The sequence below is a fragment of the Heterodontus francisci genome, chromosome 9 (genome assembly GCF_036365525.1).
Source record: "Heterodontus francisci isolate sHetFra1 chromosome 9, sHetFra1.hap1, whole genome shotgun sequence".
Lineage (NCBI taxonomy): Eukaryota > Metazoa > Chordata > Chondrichthyes > Heterodontiformes > Heterodontidae > Heterodontus > Heterodontus francisci.
The window spans coordinates 12,801,066-12,816,880 of NC_090379.1; the positions used below are offsets into that span (position 1 = coordinate 12,801,066).

Here is a 15,815-nt window from a genome sequence, read left to right on the forward strand (position 1 = left end):
GTTCTCCCATCATAGGGATGTTGATACTTGTGACATCTCTACCCCGGTCCTGGCTGAAATTGGCTCAGTAAGCAAATTTGCACTGGCTTGGTGCCATGTACTGCTAATTTTCCCCATGTGCAGATCTTGTGTGTATATATGCAAAGCCTTGTGTCTGGTTTTCCCTGTCTGCTGCCTTGACTGAACCCAAACTTGTGTCTTGGGTGTCAGGCTTGGCTCAGTGGGTAGCTCTTCGACTGCTGAAACAGAGTTGTAGGTTCAAGTCCCACTTCAGAGACTTGAGCACAGAAATCTAGACAAGACACTTCTAGTGCAGTACTGAGGGGGTGCTGCACTGCCAGATGAAACGTTACACTGAAGCCCAAGAGGGTGAATGTAAAACTTCCCAAGGCACTATTTCAAAGAAGAGCAGCAATGTTCTCCCCGGTGTCCTGGTCACTAATTAGCTCTCAACCAACGTCACTTAAATTATAGGAACACAGGAGTAGGCCATTCAGCCCATCGAGCCTGCTCCGCCATTGTTAGATCATGGCTGATCATCTACCTCAACGCCACTTTCCCGCACTATCCCCATATCCCTTGATATTAGTATCCAGATATCTATTAATTTCGGTCTTGAACATGCTTAATGATTGAGCTTCCACAACCCTCTGAAAGAAGGTTAGTGAAGAAATTCCTCATCTCAATCTTAAATGGCCTATCCCTTATTCTGAGACTACGTCCCCTGTGCTAGACTCAGTCAGGAGAAACATACTATCTACATCCACCCTGTCATGCCCTTTAAGAATTTTGTACGGTTCAATGAGATCACCTCTCATTCTGTGAAACTCTATAGAGAATACAGGCCCAGTTTCCTCAGTCTCTCCTCATAAGACAATCCCGCCATCCCAGGGACTGGTTTGGTGAACCTCCGTTGCACTCCCTCTGAGAAGTATATCCTTCCTTAGATAAGGAGACCAAAATTGTACACAATACTCCAGGTACGGCCGCACCAAGGCTCTTATACAATTGCAGTAAGGCATTTTTATTTCTTTTCTCAAATCCTCTTGTGATAAAGGCTAACATAACATCTGACTTCCCAATTGCTTGCTGCACCTGCATACTAGCCTTGGTGACTCATGAGCAAGGACACCCAGGTTCCTTTGGACATCAACACTTCCCAGCCTCTCTCCATTTAAGAAATACTGTATTTAGTTTTTCCACCAAAGTGGACCACTCACATTTTCCCACATTATATTCCATCTGCCATATTCTTGCCCTTTCCCTTAACCTGTCCTGGTCCTCTTGAAGCCTCTTTGCATCCTCCTCAACTTACATTCTACCTAGTTTTGTGTCATCAGCAAATTTGGAAATATATTCGGTCCCTACATCCAAATAATTTATATAAATTGTGAACAGCTGTGGCCCCAGCACTGACCCTTGCCGTACGCCACTAGTAACAGCCTGCCATCCTGAGAATGACTATTTATTCCTATTCTCTGCTTTCTGTCTGTTAACCAATTCTCAATCCATACTAGTATATTACCCCCAATTCCATGTGCTCTAATCAAAAGCCTTCTGAAAATCCAAATACACCACATCCACTGGTTCTCCTTTATCTATGCTACAAGTAACATCCTCAAAAAACTCAAGCAGGTTTGTCAAACATTATTTCCCTTTCATTTAATCCTTGCTGACTCCTAATCATTTTCTGAGTGTCTTGTTTATGATATTGTTTGATAGATTCTAACATTTTCCCTACTGACATCAAACTAACAGGTCTGTAGTTCCCTATTTTCTCACTCCCTCCTTTCTTAAATAGTGGGGTTATATTTGCACTTTCCCATCTGCTGGAACCCTTCCAGAATCTATAGAATTTTGAAAGATGCATGCACTACCTTGAGAGCCAACTTCTTCAGTGCTCTGGAATGTAGCTCATCTGGTCCAGGGGATTTGTCAACCTTCAATCCAGTTAATATTTTGGAGTACTGCCTCCATTAATACAAGTTTCTTTCAGTTCCTCATTTTGACAAGTCCCTAGTATTTCTGGGAGATTTTCTATATCTTCCTCCGTGAAGACAGACAAGGTAATTGTTTAGTTTTTCCGCCACTTCCTCATTCTCCATTATAAATTCTCCTGTCTCTGCCTGTAATGGACTCATTTATCCTTGTTAATCTTTTCATATACCTAAAAGGAACTTTTACAGTCTGCCTTTCTGTTTCTCGCTAGCTTGCATTCATATTCTCTTTTCCCTTTCTTTATCAGTTTCTTGGTCATCCTTTGCTGGATTCTAAATTGCTCCCAATCCTCAGGCTTACCACTTTTTCTGGCAACCATATAAGCCCCTTCCTTTAATGCAATTTTTAAAAACTTCTTTTGTTTGCCACAGTTGATTCATCTTTCCTGTTAGGTTTTTGTGTCTTAGAGGAATGTATAATTGTTGTAGACCATGTAGTACCTTTTTAAAAAAAAAATACTAGCCATTGCCTGTCTATCGTCTTATCTCTTATTGTATTTTCTCAATCCACCATGGCCAACTTGCCCCTCATACCTTGATCGTTCATTCTGAAACTACGGTCTTAAATCTGAACAAAGGAAACTATCACTTTCAAACTTAATGTAAAAAAATTATATTATGGTCACTATTTCCCAAAGGCTCCTTTACAGCAAGGTTGTTAATTACCCCTTTCTCATTAGATAATACAAAATCTAAAATAGCTCAATTCCTAGTTGGTTCTTCAACATGCTGCTCCAGAAACCTATCTTGTACATGCTCCAGGAATTCATTCTGCACAGCATTAGTGCTGATTAGGTTGACCTATCTATATGTAAATTGAAGTCACCCATTATTACTATATTACCCATGTTACATGCACCTCTAACTTCCTGATTTATACAGTGCCCAACATTACCACTACTTTTTGGTAGCCTATAAACAACTCCTACCAATGTTTGCTGCCCCTTGCTGTTTCTTAGCACCACCCAAACTGATTCTACATCTTGATCCTTCGATCTAAGATCCTCTTTCACTAATGTACTGATTTCATCCCATATTAATAGCACTACCCCACCTCCTTTTCCTTTTTGCCTATCCTTCCTAAATGATGAATATTCAGTTCCCAGCCTTGGTCACCCTGTAACCACATCTCTGTAATAGCATTTAAATCATATCCATTTAATTCTCTTTGTGCCTTCAAATCATCTACCTTGTTGCAAATGCTGCATGCATTCAGATAGCGTGTCCTTAACATTTTTTTAATATTCTGCATTCTGATCCAATTTGATGCTTGCCTTTGCTTCATCTATCTTCTAATTTCGCTTACTACTTCCTGTTACCAGTTTTGCTTCTCTCCAATCTGAGCTGCCTCTCAGGTTCCCATCTCCCTGCCAATCTAGTTTAAACCCCCTCCAACAGCACTAGCAAATCTTCCTACCAGATTGTTGGTCCTGGTCTTCTAAAGGCACAACCCATCCATCTTGTACAGGTCCCACCCGCCTTAGAACCAGTCCCAATGCCTCAAATCTGATGCCCTCCCTCCTACGCCAATTCTCCATCGCACAATCCTGCTATTCCTGTGTTCACTAGCACGCGTCACTGGGAGTAATCCTGAGATTACTACTTTTCAATATCTTTTCTAGCTCCCCAACATCTGCTTGCAGGACCTTAACACCCTTCCTACCTATGTCATTGGTACCAACATGGAGCATAACCTCTGGCTGTTCACCCTCCCCAGAAGAATATCCTGCAGCTGCTCTGTGACATCCTTTACCTTGAGGGAACACACCACCCTGGAGTCACGTCTACAGCCAGAGAAACACCTGTCTATTCCCCTAATGAATCCCCTATCACTATTGCTCTTCCACTCTTCTTCCTTCCCTCCTGTGCAGCTGAGCCACCCATGGTGCCATGGCTGTGGCTACACTCCTCTGAGCAACCATCACTCTCACCAGTATCCAAAATGGAAAATCGGTTAGCAAGCAAGATCATCTCCGGGCACTCTGGCACTACCTGCCTGGTTCTCTTAGGCTGCCTGGCAGTCACCCATTCCCTCACTGCCTACAGATATGTCTGTCTAGGACACATGGTGCATCCATGACTCCCCACATGCTACAGAATGCACATTCCACTTGGCCAAGCTACCCTGACATACCTTAACTTCATAAGCTAAGTATTATAAATAGAATATTTACCAGTTACTCACCAATCAGCTTCTTTCCCTGTACCAAAGTTTTAAAAAAAAACAAATACTGGAGGATGAAAAAGAAAGGAGCACCTCCTTCCCCAACTCAGTTCAAGCTGCATTCAGACCCCTGTGTTTATACCAATTGAGTCTCAGAAGAGTCAGCTGTGCTGCAGCTACAGAAACCAGATTAAACAAGCTACCTAATTAACTAATTACAGTTGCTCTCCACAAGAGAGCTTGTTTATCCCAGAGTGTTGCTTGGACTGAGTGAGAAGCTGGGAGTTTGGTGAGTGAGGGAATCTTAAGTGTCAATCACTTTCTAAAAATCTAATGTTGTCTGCATTTAGCATTTTACTGAAATTTGCAGTTTAAGTAAAGTTTAAGTCCAGCCTTAATTATCACATTGCTGTTTTTGGAAGCTGGTTGTGCGCAAATTGCCTGCCGCATTTCCTACATTAAAGCGCTTTGGGCCATCCTGAGGTCATGAACAACAACTTATATAGTGCCTTTAATGTAATAAAACATCCCACTGCGCTTTACAGGTGCCTTATAAAACAAGGTATGATACCGAGCCACAAAAGGAAATATTAAGTCAGCTGACCAAAAGCGTCTTAAAGGAGGAAAGTGAGGCGGAGAGGTGTAGGGAGGGTATTCCAGAGCTTGGGGACCTGACAGCTGAAGGCACGCCCACCAATGGTGGAGCGATTAAAGTCAGGAATGCATGAGATGCCAGAAATAGAGGAGCGCAGATACCTTGGAAGATTGCGAGGTTAGAGGAGATTACAGAGATGGAGGGGGACGAGGTCGGAGAGGGACGAGGTCATGGAGGGATTTGAAAACGAGAGTGAGAATTTTAAAATCAAGAAGTTGCTTGACCTGGAGCCAATATAGGCCAGCGAGCACAGGGGTGATAAGTGAATGGGACTAGGTGCATATAAATGCAAGCTCTTTCTCTTTCCACTAATGGTAACTTATTACCAACCCACAAGAGGACATGCAATGTACGGCAGACACTTAATTGCAGTGTTACATGAGAACTAAATTGATTTGTGAGGGTCTTAATTGCTGACTGTGCCTCTGCTCAGCCATTTAAGTACCTAGCTTGTTCCATTGTTGTCAATCTGTCAGCATTCCAATGTGCTATTTAAGTGGTGGCACTGTTTGATCTTAAGTACTAAAGTACTATTTCCAAGCCTGCTTTAAGTGTATTGCCTTTAATGCCTTGCACCATTAATTTAGTTCAAGTTGAAAATTTTTGGCTGGACTAACAGCCGATGCTGTAGGGTTAATATTCCTTGTACTCTCTAGAAGATGATACCGTAATTAATGTCAGAAGATTGATGCATTTTTTTCCTCGTTTTTGCTCGGTGCCCTCTTTCAAATGCTCTCCACACCTAATGGAAAAGATGTTAGATTTGACAGCAGATGGGATTGTGAAAGCAGAAAACCGATCACAGTGACATTACCAGAACCCGTTTGTAATCTGCACGTCAGGACTTGATTGATCCAATTCATTTCTTCAGAACTGTGCATATGCTTAAATTTCCTCAGTCGTCTTTTCACCTGGCTCTTACAAATCCCAGGCTCAGCACCACCTAACCTTAGGGTATTGCATGGCACCTGGCCAGTGGGTGGGAGGGAACTCCAGCGGTCCCTGGATGGGTCGGGGGGGTGTCGAGGAGAGGCCTATGATCGGGGCTTGGGGTAGGGGGTTGAGGTCAACGATCGGGGCGCCAGCAGTGAGACAGGTCTTATGTCTCTTTCTGAGGGCAAGTTTTTGTAAACCACTGACAATATAGCCTTTTAAACCCATATCAGATGGTTTTAAAAAAAAGTTTGCTTGTCACAGGCAAGACTACGGCCATCAAAGTCTTTGGTATTCAGGAGCAGCCTGTATTTGTCAACCGTGACAATAGATTTTATCCCATCTTCACCGTACTATTGGATTTTTCTTTCCATTTTTCAATCTTTATGTATTTCTTAAAAGAAAGCGAAATTAGAAGTTTCAGGCTGAGGGAATCTTGGCACTAACAATTGGTGTCTCTGAAGACTGGGACTGAATGGTTCCCATGAAAGCCATAAAATTAGATTGAGTGCGAAAGGCCACAGTCGCCAGAGAATCCATTGTTCACTGTGTACACCACAGGTTACATAGAGGAGAGAAAGTTAGAGTGAGCGATTACATTTGTTTTCCATTGTTGCCTAAAATGCAATATATTTGAGAGCGATTAGTTGTAAGCTTAAATAAAACATGGGCAGATGACGAGTTTTTAAATCAAAATCCCTACATTTGCAGCAGCTTTTTCAGGAATGGAATTATTTTATTTTGTGTGTGATTGCATTATTTGTGTGTCGCCACCTTTGATCAAGCTGTTTACGTGGGACTGTCTGTGTGATGATCACTGCACTGCAGAAGGCAGCTGTCCACATTATCCATGAATCTCTTGAGGATTGGCTGCTCACCACATCCACACCGATCACCATTCTTCAATCCTCCCATTTGACTAGGCTATGACCAACCCATGTCCAGGTAGCAGTGACAGAAGTCCTGAAATGGCACATGAGAGGTTGGATGCTGCAATAGAGAGGCCTGTGGGTTCTCTGGTTGCATGATCAAGGATGGAGATGGTTTGCCTTCCTCACCCATACCTTGCTGTAAAATTCCGAACCTAGCGTTATACTTCACACTAAACTAATTATGTCCTTATTGGCCTCAGTGAGTCAGGCAATGAGCTACTTCATTGTGGATAATAATCCTAATTGGGGAATGCGATGTCTTGGCATTTTGCTTGGGGTGGAATTCTGCTCCTTTGTCTTTTCCCTCTTTCTCCTGAAGGTTTGACTGATTCTGAAGTATGGCTTTCATCCAGTATTTAATCCATTCTTCAGCAATGTGTCAAGTTTCTGTTTAACTGCAGAAGTATTACAGGCACAATGGGTCAAATGTGCTGTAACATTCTATGATTCTAGATGACCAAATCAAGAACAGGAACCCTGGCTGATATCCCCTACTAGATACACATCCAGAGACCCAGCTGCTGGTCTAGCTGAGCTTAGCTGAGTCAACACAGACCTCCAGATCAAATCCAGTACATTCCCGGTTTATATGTTGTGAGTAGTACATGGCTTTGCACTCAGCTATGCAGGGAGATTCTGGCTGCATTACCGAATTATCAATAACCAAGAGTCTGTGTCTGTTTCCTGATAAGGTGGAATTCTTTGAGCCATTCTGGGACAGCGGTGAACCCCGATTTGGAGAAGAAGGAGCGAGGGGTTGGAAGGCATGGATGCGGCAGCAGGAAAAAGGCGGATGGGTTGTCCTAAATGAGCCAGGTGAGCCACTTTCTGATGCCTTTCTTCTATTTAATGCTGAAGATTGGCCTTTGCACTCCCAGATACTTGCCATCAAGTCACGTACTCTGAAACAGACCATAGTCTTTTTAACTAGCCTTTGACACTAAACTAACTGAAGTTTGCAGCACTATCTCCTCTGAGTCAGAAGATCATAATTTCAAGTCCAACTCCAGAACTTGAGCACAACTCTTGGCTGACGCTTCAGTGCAGTACTGCGGGAGTGCTGCACTGTCGGGGGTGCCATCCTTCAAACGAAATGTTAATCTGAGGTTCCATCTACAGTTCTATTGGTTTAGATGGGCAGTAATGATCCCACAACTAAAAGAGTAGGGAATTCTCTTAACTTTCCAAACAATATTTTTTGTTTCAACCAACATCACCAAAAAATAAATATGGTCAACAATCTTCATTGTTTGTGGGATCTGCTGTGTACAAATGGTTGCTGGGTTTAACCATGTAGTAGTAACCATGAAGGAGCTGCGGGACCCGAGAGAAGTCCTGTGAAAAGGTGCCCCGAACACCCAAAACATCCACGAACGGCCCCCCCACGGCCGCAACTTCAAAGCGCCCGCGGGAGATGGCTCGGAGAGCATCTGCAGCGCACTGTCGGCAATGCTGCATGCCTTTATTTAAACCACTGCAGAAAAAAAAACCCTTAGCAAATGTAATCACCTCTAAGTCTGCCAAATGATGCTTCACCTCCCGAAGGACATGGATGAGCTTTCCGGACGTCGATGGTGGGCACTGAGGAAATGGCTTATTACCTGCACCAGATTCCACCCCCCCTCCCCCCCCCTTTACCCCCCTTCCACCCCCCCCCCCCACCCCCGTCCCCTTCCCTGCTCCACCCTCTCAGCTCACCCCCTCACAACCCCGTCCCAGCCCGCCCCCCCCTCGCACCATCTTCACCCCGCACCCCCTTCCCCTGCACCCCCCCCACCCCCTCCCTCTACCCCTCCCCCTTGCATCCCCTCCTCCCACCGGCACCATCCTACACCTGTGTAGGGGCCCCAACAACCCCACTGCCTTGTGGGCGTCTCGGGAGAGACCAAGGCTAAGGGAGTAAACCCTAACAGAAAATCCGGAGCGGAACCCCGTAGGCGGTCATGTGTCACCTTTGGCATGTTTCCGGCAGTTCCTGCAGCCATACTGGTGCCAAACGTCGTGTCCTGCACTCCTTTGGACCCCACCAGAAAGGCCGAGAGGGGGGTTTTGACGACTGGGCAACTCTCAACCTCCATAAATTTGCCCAGGCATGCGCCATGGAGAGGTCACTCCATAGTTGCCTCACAGCGACTAAAACAACACGGAAGATACTTGGCATCAGGTGGCAGGACTATATCTCCAAAACAGAAGTCCTTGAAGCGGCCAACACCCCTAGCTTATACACACTACTGAGTCAGCGGCGCTTGAGATGGCTTGGCCATGTGAGCCGCATGGAAGATGGCAGGATCCCCAAAGACACATTGTACAGCGAGCTCGCCACTGGTATCAGACCCACCGGCCGTCCATGTCTCCGTTATAAAGACGTCTGCAAACGTGACATGAAATCGTGTGACATTGATCACAAGTCGTGGGAGTCAGTTGCCAGCATTCGCCAGAGCTGGCGGGCAGCCATAAAGACAGGGCTAAATTGTGGGGAGTCGAAGAGACTTAGTAGTTGGCAGGAAAAAAGACAGAGGCGCAAGGGGAGAGCCAACTGTGCAACAGCCCCAACAAACAAATTTCTCTGCAGCACCTGTGGAAGAGCCTGTCACTCCAGAATTGGCCTTTATAGCCACTCCAGGCGCTGCTTCACAAACCACTGACCACCTCCAGGCGCGTATCCATTGTCTCTCGAGATAAGGAGGCCCAAAAAGAAAAAAAAGAAGTAACTGTATTTCAAAAGTAATTCATTTCCACATGGAGTATTTGGGATGTTTCCAAGAGGCCTGAAAAAAGTCTTTATAAATATTTTCTTACTCTGTTTCCTTCCTTTCAACACTTTGGCCATGTTTCCTTAGGAATATTAAAATGTTTTTCCTTTCCAGTTTTTTCTGCCCCTCTCCTTCCCTGAAAGGTCTTGCTTCCTTGCTGGGGAACTGTTCATGGATACCCGAGCACTGAACTGCCACACTCTGGGTGCCAATCTTTTGTATATAAGATTGGACCTTGACTGGCAGGAAGTCATTCTATCATTTAGCTAATTCCAGTCTTGGCCTTGTCCAATCTGAAAGGTAATCAGAAGCAGGAACCCTGCCTGACACTTCGTGAGAGCACACTGAGGCCAGTGATAGTGCCTTGCCTGACACGAGCTAACATTTGCCTACTGAGAAAAGACTAAGGCTGAAACCTAAGGCTTTCCTGGTCTTTCCAGTGTCAGCATCAGGCACTTCTGTGAAAGAACTTGCTCTTCTCTTAAAGAATTACATAGAGAATTACATAGAATTTAGAGCACAGAGTCAAACCATTCAGCCCGACTGGTCCAGGCTGGTGTTGATGCTGCACATGAGCCTCCTCCTTACCCCTCTTCATCCAGACCTATCAGCATATCCTTCTATTCTTTTTGCCTTCAGGCATTTATCTGGCTTTCCTCTTAAATGCATCATGTCTCAACTACACGCTGTGGTAGTGAGTTCCATATTCTAGCCACTATTTGGGTAAAGAAGTTTCTCCTGAATTCCCTATTAAATTCATTAGTGATGATCTTATATTTATTGCCCCTCCTCTTCAACAGGATCCCTTCTTTGTAGGAGCTCGCTCTCTCTCTTTATATATGAAATCAGCCCCCCACACACCCCACAGTTCCAAACAGGAGCTCCCTTTCCTCCCTCAATCTTGTCTGATCTATGACGTGATTTAACTCCAGCCCTAGTCCCAAACTCGCATCTTTCTCTTGTTTCTCCTAACTCCCTTCATTCTCTCTCTGAGCTCATCTTGTCCATGAAACCCACCTCCTGCTCCCTCACTCCTATTCCCACTGAACTGCTAACCACTCAACTTCCCCATGTTAGCTGATTTTGTTAAATTTTCTGTCCCTCTCTCCTTTAAATCTGCCGTTATCACCCCTCTCCTCAAAAAAACAAACCCTTGACCCCATCATCCTTGCAAACTACCATTCCATCTCCAACCTTCCTTTCCTCTCCAAAGTCCTGGAACGAGTTGTCGTCTCCGAAATCTGTGCTCACCTTTTCCAGAATTTGATGTTCGAATCCTCCAATCAGGTTTCTGCCCCTGCCATGGTACTGAAATAGCTCTTATCAAAGTCACAAATAGCATCATTATGTGACTGTGACAAATGTAAACCTTCCCTCCTCATCCTTCTTGACCTGTCTGCAGCCTTTGATACAGTTGACCACACCATCCTCCTCCAACACCTCTCCACTGTCGTCCAGCTAGCTGGGACTGTTCTCACCTGGTTCCATCCTTACCTATCTAATCATAGCCAGAGAATCATTTGCAATGGTTTCTCTTCCTGCTCCTACACAATTACCTCTGGTGTCCCCCAAAGATCTATGCTTGGCTCCCTCCTATTTCCCCATCTACCTGCTGCCCCTCAGCCACATCATCCGAAAGCACAGTTTTCACATGTATGTTGACGACACCAGCTTACCTCACCACTGTTGAATGTCAAAGGGAAAGAGTTAGATTCTCTCTTGTCAGAGGTGGTCATTGCCTGGCACTTGTGTGGCATAAATTTTACTTGCCACTTATCCCAAGCCCAGATGTTGTCTGCATCTTGCTGCATGCGGGCGTGATTGCTTCAGTATCTGAGGAGTCATGAATGGTGCTGAACATTGTGCAATCATCAGTGAACATCCCCACTTCTGATCTTATGATGGAGGGAAGGTCATCAATGAAGCAGCTGAAGATGGCTAGGACACTACCCTGAGGAACTCCTGTAGCAATGTCCTGGGGCTGAGATAATTGACCAACAACAGCCACAACCATCATCCTTTGTGCTAGGTATGACTCAGTGGAGGGTTTTCCTCCCCGATTCCCATTGACTTCAATTTTTCAAGAGTTCCTTTATTCCATACTTGGTCAAATGCTGCCTTGATGTCAAGAGCAGTCACTCTCACATCCTCTCTGGAATTCAGCTTTTTTGTCCATGTTTGGACCAAGGCTGTAATGAAGTCAGGAGCCGAATGGGCCTGGCAGAACCCAAACTGAGCATCAGTGAGTATGTTGGTGAGTATGTACCACTTAATAACACTGTTGACAACCCCTTCCATCACTTTGTTAATGATCAAGAGTAGACTGATGGGGCAGTAATTGGCTGGATTGCATTTGCCCTCCTTTTTATGAACAGGATGTACCTGGGCAATTTTCTACACTGTTGGGTAGATGCCAGTGTTGTAGCTGTACTGAAACATCTTGGTAAGGGTATGGCTAGTTCTGGAGCACAAGTGTTCAGTGCTATTGCCGGGATGTTGTCAGGGCCCATAGCCTTTGCAGTATCCAGTGCCTTCTGCTCACACTGGCTCCTGGTTAAATAACGCCTCAATTTTAAAATTCTCATCCTTGCTTTCAAATTCCTCCATGGCCTGGCCCTTCCCTAGCTCTGTAATCTGCGCTTATTGAATTTTGGCCTCTTGAGCTTCCCTGATTTCAATCGCTCGACCCTCTGGAATTCCCTCCCGAAACACACTCTCTTCTTTCCTCCTTTAAGACGTTGCTTAAAACTTACCTCTCTGGCCAGGCTTTTGGCCATCGCAGACATGATGGGCCGAATGGCCTCTTTCTGTACTGTAACAATTCTGTGATCTGCCCTAATATTGCCATTAGTGGTTCAGTTTCTAATTTTGCTCGATAATTCACCCGTGAAGTTCCTTGGGACATTTTATTATGTTAAAGGTGCTGTGTAAATACAGATTGTTCTTGCAGTCTTCATCGGGCAGCTCCCACTCAACTTTTGTGAATTTTTCCATCACTCGCACCAGTTACCCATGGCGTCTCTAAGTGAGATTACCTAATGCTTGCCAAATTGAGAGCCATATACCACAAAAAACTGGAACGAGGCTGCCACCTACACTCACTTTGTGGCTATCAGGAAGAGAGTTTTCATCCTATCCGGTTGGGTTGGGTTTGAGCGCAGGTGCCAGAGAGGTGCTATGGTCATCACAGAGGCGTTGTGGTGGTTGAATCAGTCACCTGGTTCCCCCAAATCTAAAAGTCTGAACAGGAAATATCAGAACTGCAAAGCAGATGATCTAGTTACCACTTGTTTAATTTTTTTTATTCTTTCATGGGACGTGGGAGTCACTGGAAAAGCCAGCATTTGTTGCCCATCTCTAATTGCCATTGACAACTGAGTAGCTTGCTAGGCCATTTCAGAGGACAGTTGAGAGTCAACCACATTGCTGTGGGTCTGGAGTCACGTGTAGGCAAGACCAGGTAAGGATAGCACATTTCCTTCCCAAAACGACATTAGTGAACCAGATGGGTTTTTACGATAATCGATGTAAGTAATGGTGCAACGAAACTGAGGAGACTGTTTTTAATTACTTAGTCGAATTTATTAATTAATTGGATTTAAATTCCACCAGATGCCATGGTGGGATTTGAACCCATGTCCCCAGAGCATTAGCCTGGGACTCTGGTTTACTAGTCCAGTGACATTACCACCATGCCACCGTCTCACCAGTTTTGTCCCTGAAGTTTACTTTTTGGTTGCATCATAACAAAACAGGTGCAATCCTGTTTAATGCCTTGGCGGCACTGTGATTATAGATTTTGTTCTTTTAAAGAAGACTTGACTGTGTTAAAGTGCGGCTTTCCTAACGCAGTGGGTCATAACTCCTTGTTGCTGTTGTTTGCTGGCCAGTGATTACATGGAGCGCCTCTGACAGCATTTCATATGAAGAGTGAAAGTTATTTGTCCTGCAGTTTTACGTTGACCTGTTGGGCCAAAATAGCCATGGACCAGCCTCCCCTCCCCACAATCTTCTTCCAACCACAGCTTTTGGACAGACAGGAATTGAACTGAGAAACATTTCTGTTGTCTCTTCCACCCGCCATCCATGCCACCAAAAGACTCCAGGCTGTTATAGGAACAGGCCATTCAGCCCCTCGGACCTGTCGCCCCATTCAGTGAGATCATGACTGATCAGTGTCCTCACTCCATTTACCCACCTTGGTTCCATATAACTTAATACAAAAGTAACAAAAGTTAGAGATCACCAGCTAAATGAGGGGACAAGTGCATGTAATCTCAAAGGCCTGTGTTGCATAGCCCAGCCCAGATATCTGGGTTGTCCAGGCAGTTGGAGCCCAGCTCTCACTATACAAATCAGCTTCAGCATTTTGTATTAATCCAAAAATGGCACTAGGAGAACAGGCAAAAAAAAAGTATTCTGAGACTATCAGAGATGGCACCTCACACACTTGAAAATGCTTCAAGGTTAGAAAGAAAAGTGAGGGTGTGACTTTATAAGTGTCAGGCGACAGCTTGCTCAGCAGTTACAAAGAGTCCAAATATAATTGGTATTTGAATGATAGCAGGACAGAAGGAGGCCATTCAGTTCATCGTGCCTGTGCCAGCTCTTTGAAAGGGCTATCTAGTTAGTCCCAGTCCCCTCTCCTTTCCCCAAAGCCCTGCAGTTTTCTTCTCTTCGAACATTTGTCCAATTTACTTTTTAAAGTTATTATTAAATCTGCTTCATCTTGGTCATAGCAACTCACTGCCTTTAAAAAGTATTCATCTTCCCTCTGGTTCTTTTGACATTACCTTAAATCTCTGTCCTCTGCTTATCAACCCTTGTGTCCATGAGAACAGTTTCTCCTTATTCTATCAAAATCCTACCTCTGTTAAACCTCCCCTTAATCTTCTCTGCTCTAACGGGAACAACCCCAGCTTCTCCAGTCTCTCTATGTCCCACATCCCTGGTACCATTCCAGTAAATTTCTTCTGCACACCCTCTCCAATCCCTTGACATCCTTCCTAAAGTGCGGTGCCCAGAATTAAACACAATACGCCCGCTGGGAACTCACCAGTATTTTAAAAGGCTTAGCACAATACCCTTGCTTTTGTACTCTGTGCCTTTATTTATAAAGCCAAGGATCCCGTCAGCCTTTTATGACCATCTTCTTAACTTGTCCTGCCACCTTTAAAGATTTCTGTACGCACACCCCCAGATCTTGCTGTTCCTACACCCCCTTTAAAATGATATCATTTCAATTTGAATAGGCGATGATGAAGAGGAGGATGAAGATGGAGAAGAAGTCAAGGACAAGTCGCTACCCAAGTGGCAGCTTTGGATGCAGGTGGAGAGCACCCGTGACTTCAAGCATTGGTTGCCATGGCGAGCTGATAAGGCAAAAGGTCAGACTGAAGAGGACTGTGAGGATCCTGACAGGCAGGTGAGCTAACCACATCAGAATACAGATCGCTGGATGACGAGTAAGAGATTTGATCCACTGAGCATGTGCAATTTACCCTCTGGTGCACTCCGTCTCGACAGGGAGCTGCAGATAGAATCTCGGGGAGATAACGCTCTGAAATTTCTCCCATCTTAAAATTTTCATCCTAGACTATTCCAATCCTCTCCTGGCTGGCTCCCACTTTCACACTCCATAAACATGAGTTCATCAAAAACTCTGCTGCCCATTTCTTAACTCGCACCAAGTCCCGCTCGTGCATCGCCCCTATGTTCGCTGACCTATGTTGGCTCCCAGTCTGGCAATGGCATGACTAAAATTCTCATCCTTGTTATCTAACCACTCCATGGCCTCCTTATCTCTGTAAGCTCCTCTAGCCATACAATCCCCTGAAATCTCTCAACTCTTCCAATTCAAGCCTTTTGCACATCTCTGATTTTAATTGCTTTACCATTGGTATCCATGCCTTCAGCTGCCTAGGCCCTAAGCTCTGGAGTTTCCTGTCTAAAACTCTCTGTCTCTCTTCCTCTCTCTCCTACTTTAAGATGCTCCTTAAAACCTACCTCTTTGACCAAGCTTTTGGTCACTTGTCCTAACATATCCTTATGTGACTTGAATTTTGTTTAATTACACTCCTGTGAAGTGCCTTAGAATATTTTGTGATAAAGATGCTATATAACTGCAAGTTGTTAACCTGAAGGGTGTTGATTGATTTACAGGAGTATTCAATCTTAACGTTATAATCAGAATGTGGAAAAATGTATGTGCCTTTTAATAATATTTATATTGAAGAGGAATGGAGCAGCAGGACTCATTTGTTAAGCTGGGCATGTTTTATAAACCTAACAGAGTGGAGCATATCTCATCTTCTCTGTTCTATGAGCAAGACATTGGCTGGGGTGTGCACAAACTACAAATTTCTAGCTGTGCCGCTGACT

The 15,815-nt window shown here is 44.6% G+C and overlaps 1 protein-coding gene across 1 annotated transcript in view; it reads left to right on the top strand.

Moving 5' to 3' along the window:
* nrde2 (NRDE-2, necessary for RNA interference, domain containing) overlaps nucleotides 1-15,815 on the top strand; it is a 94,613-nt gene that overhangs the window by 58,758 nt on the left and 20,040 nt on the right. Inside the window, exons 8-9 of the mRNA XM_068038569.1 lie at nucleotides 7,374-7,497; nucleotides 14,687-14,859. Coding sequence (XP_067894670.1) covers nucleotides 7,374-7,497; nucleotides 14,687-14,859 — 297 coding nt within the window. The remainder of the gene's footprint in view (nucleotides 1-7,373; nucleotides 7,498-14,686; nucleotides 14,860-15,815) is intronic.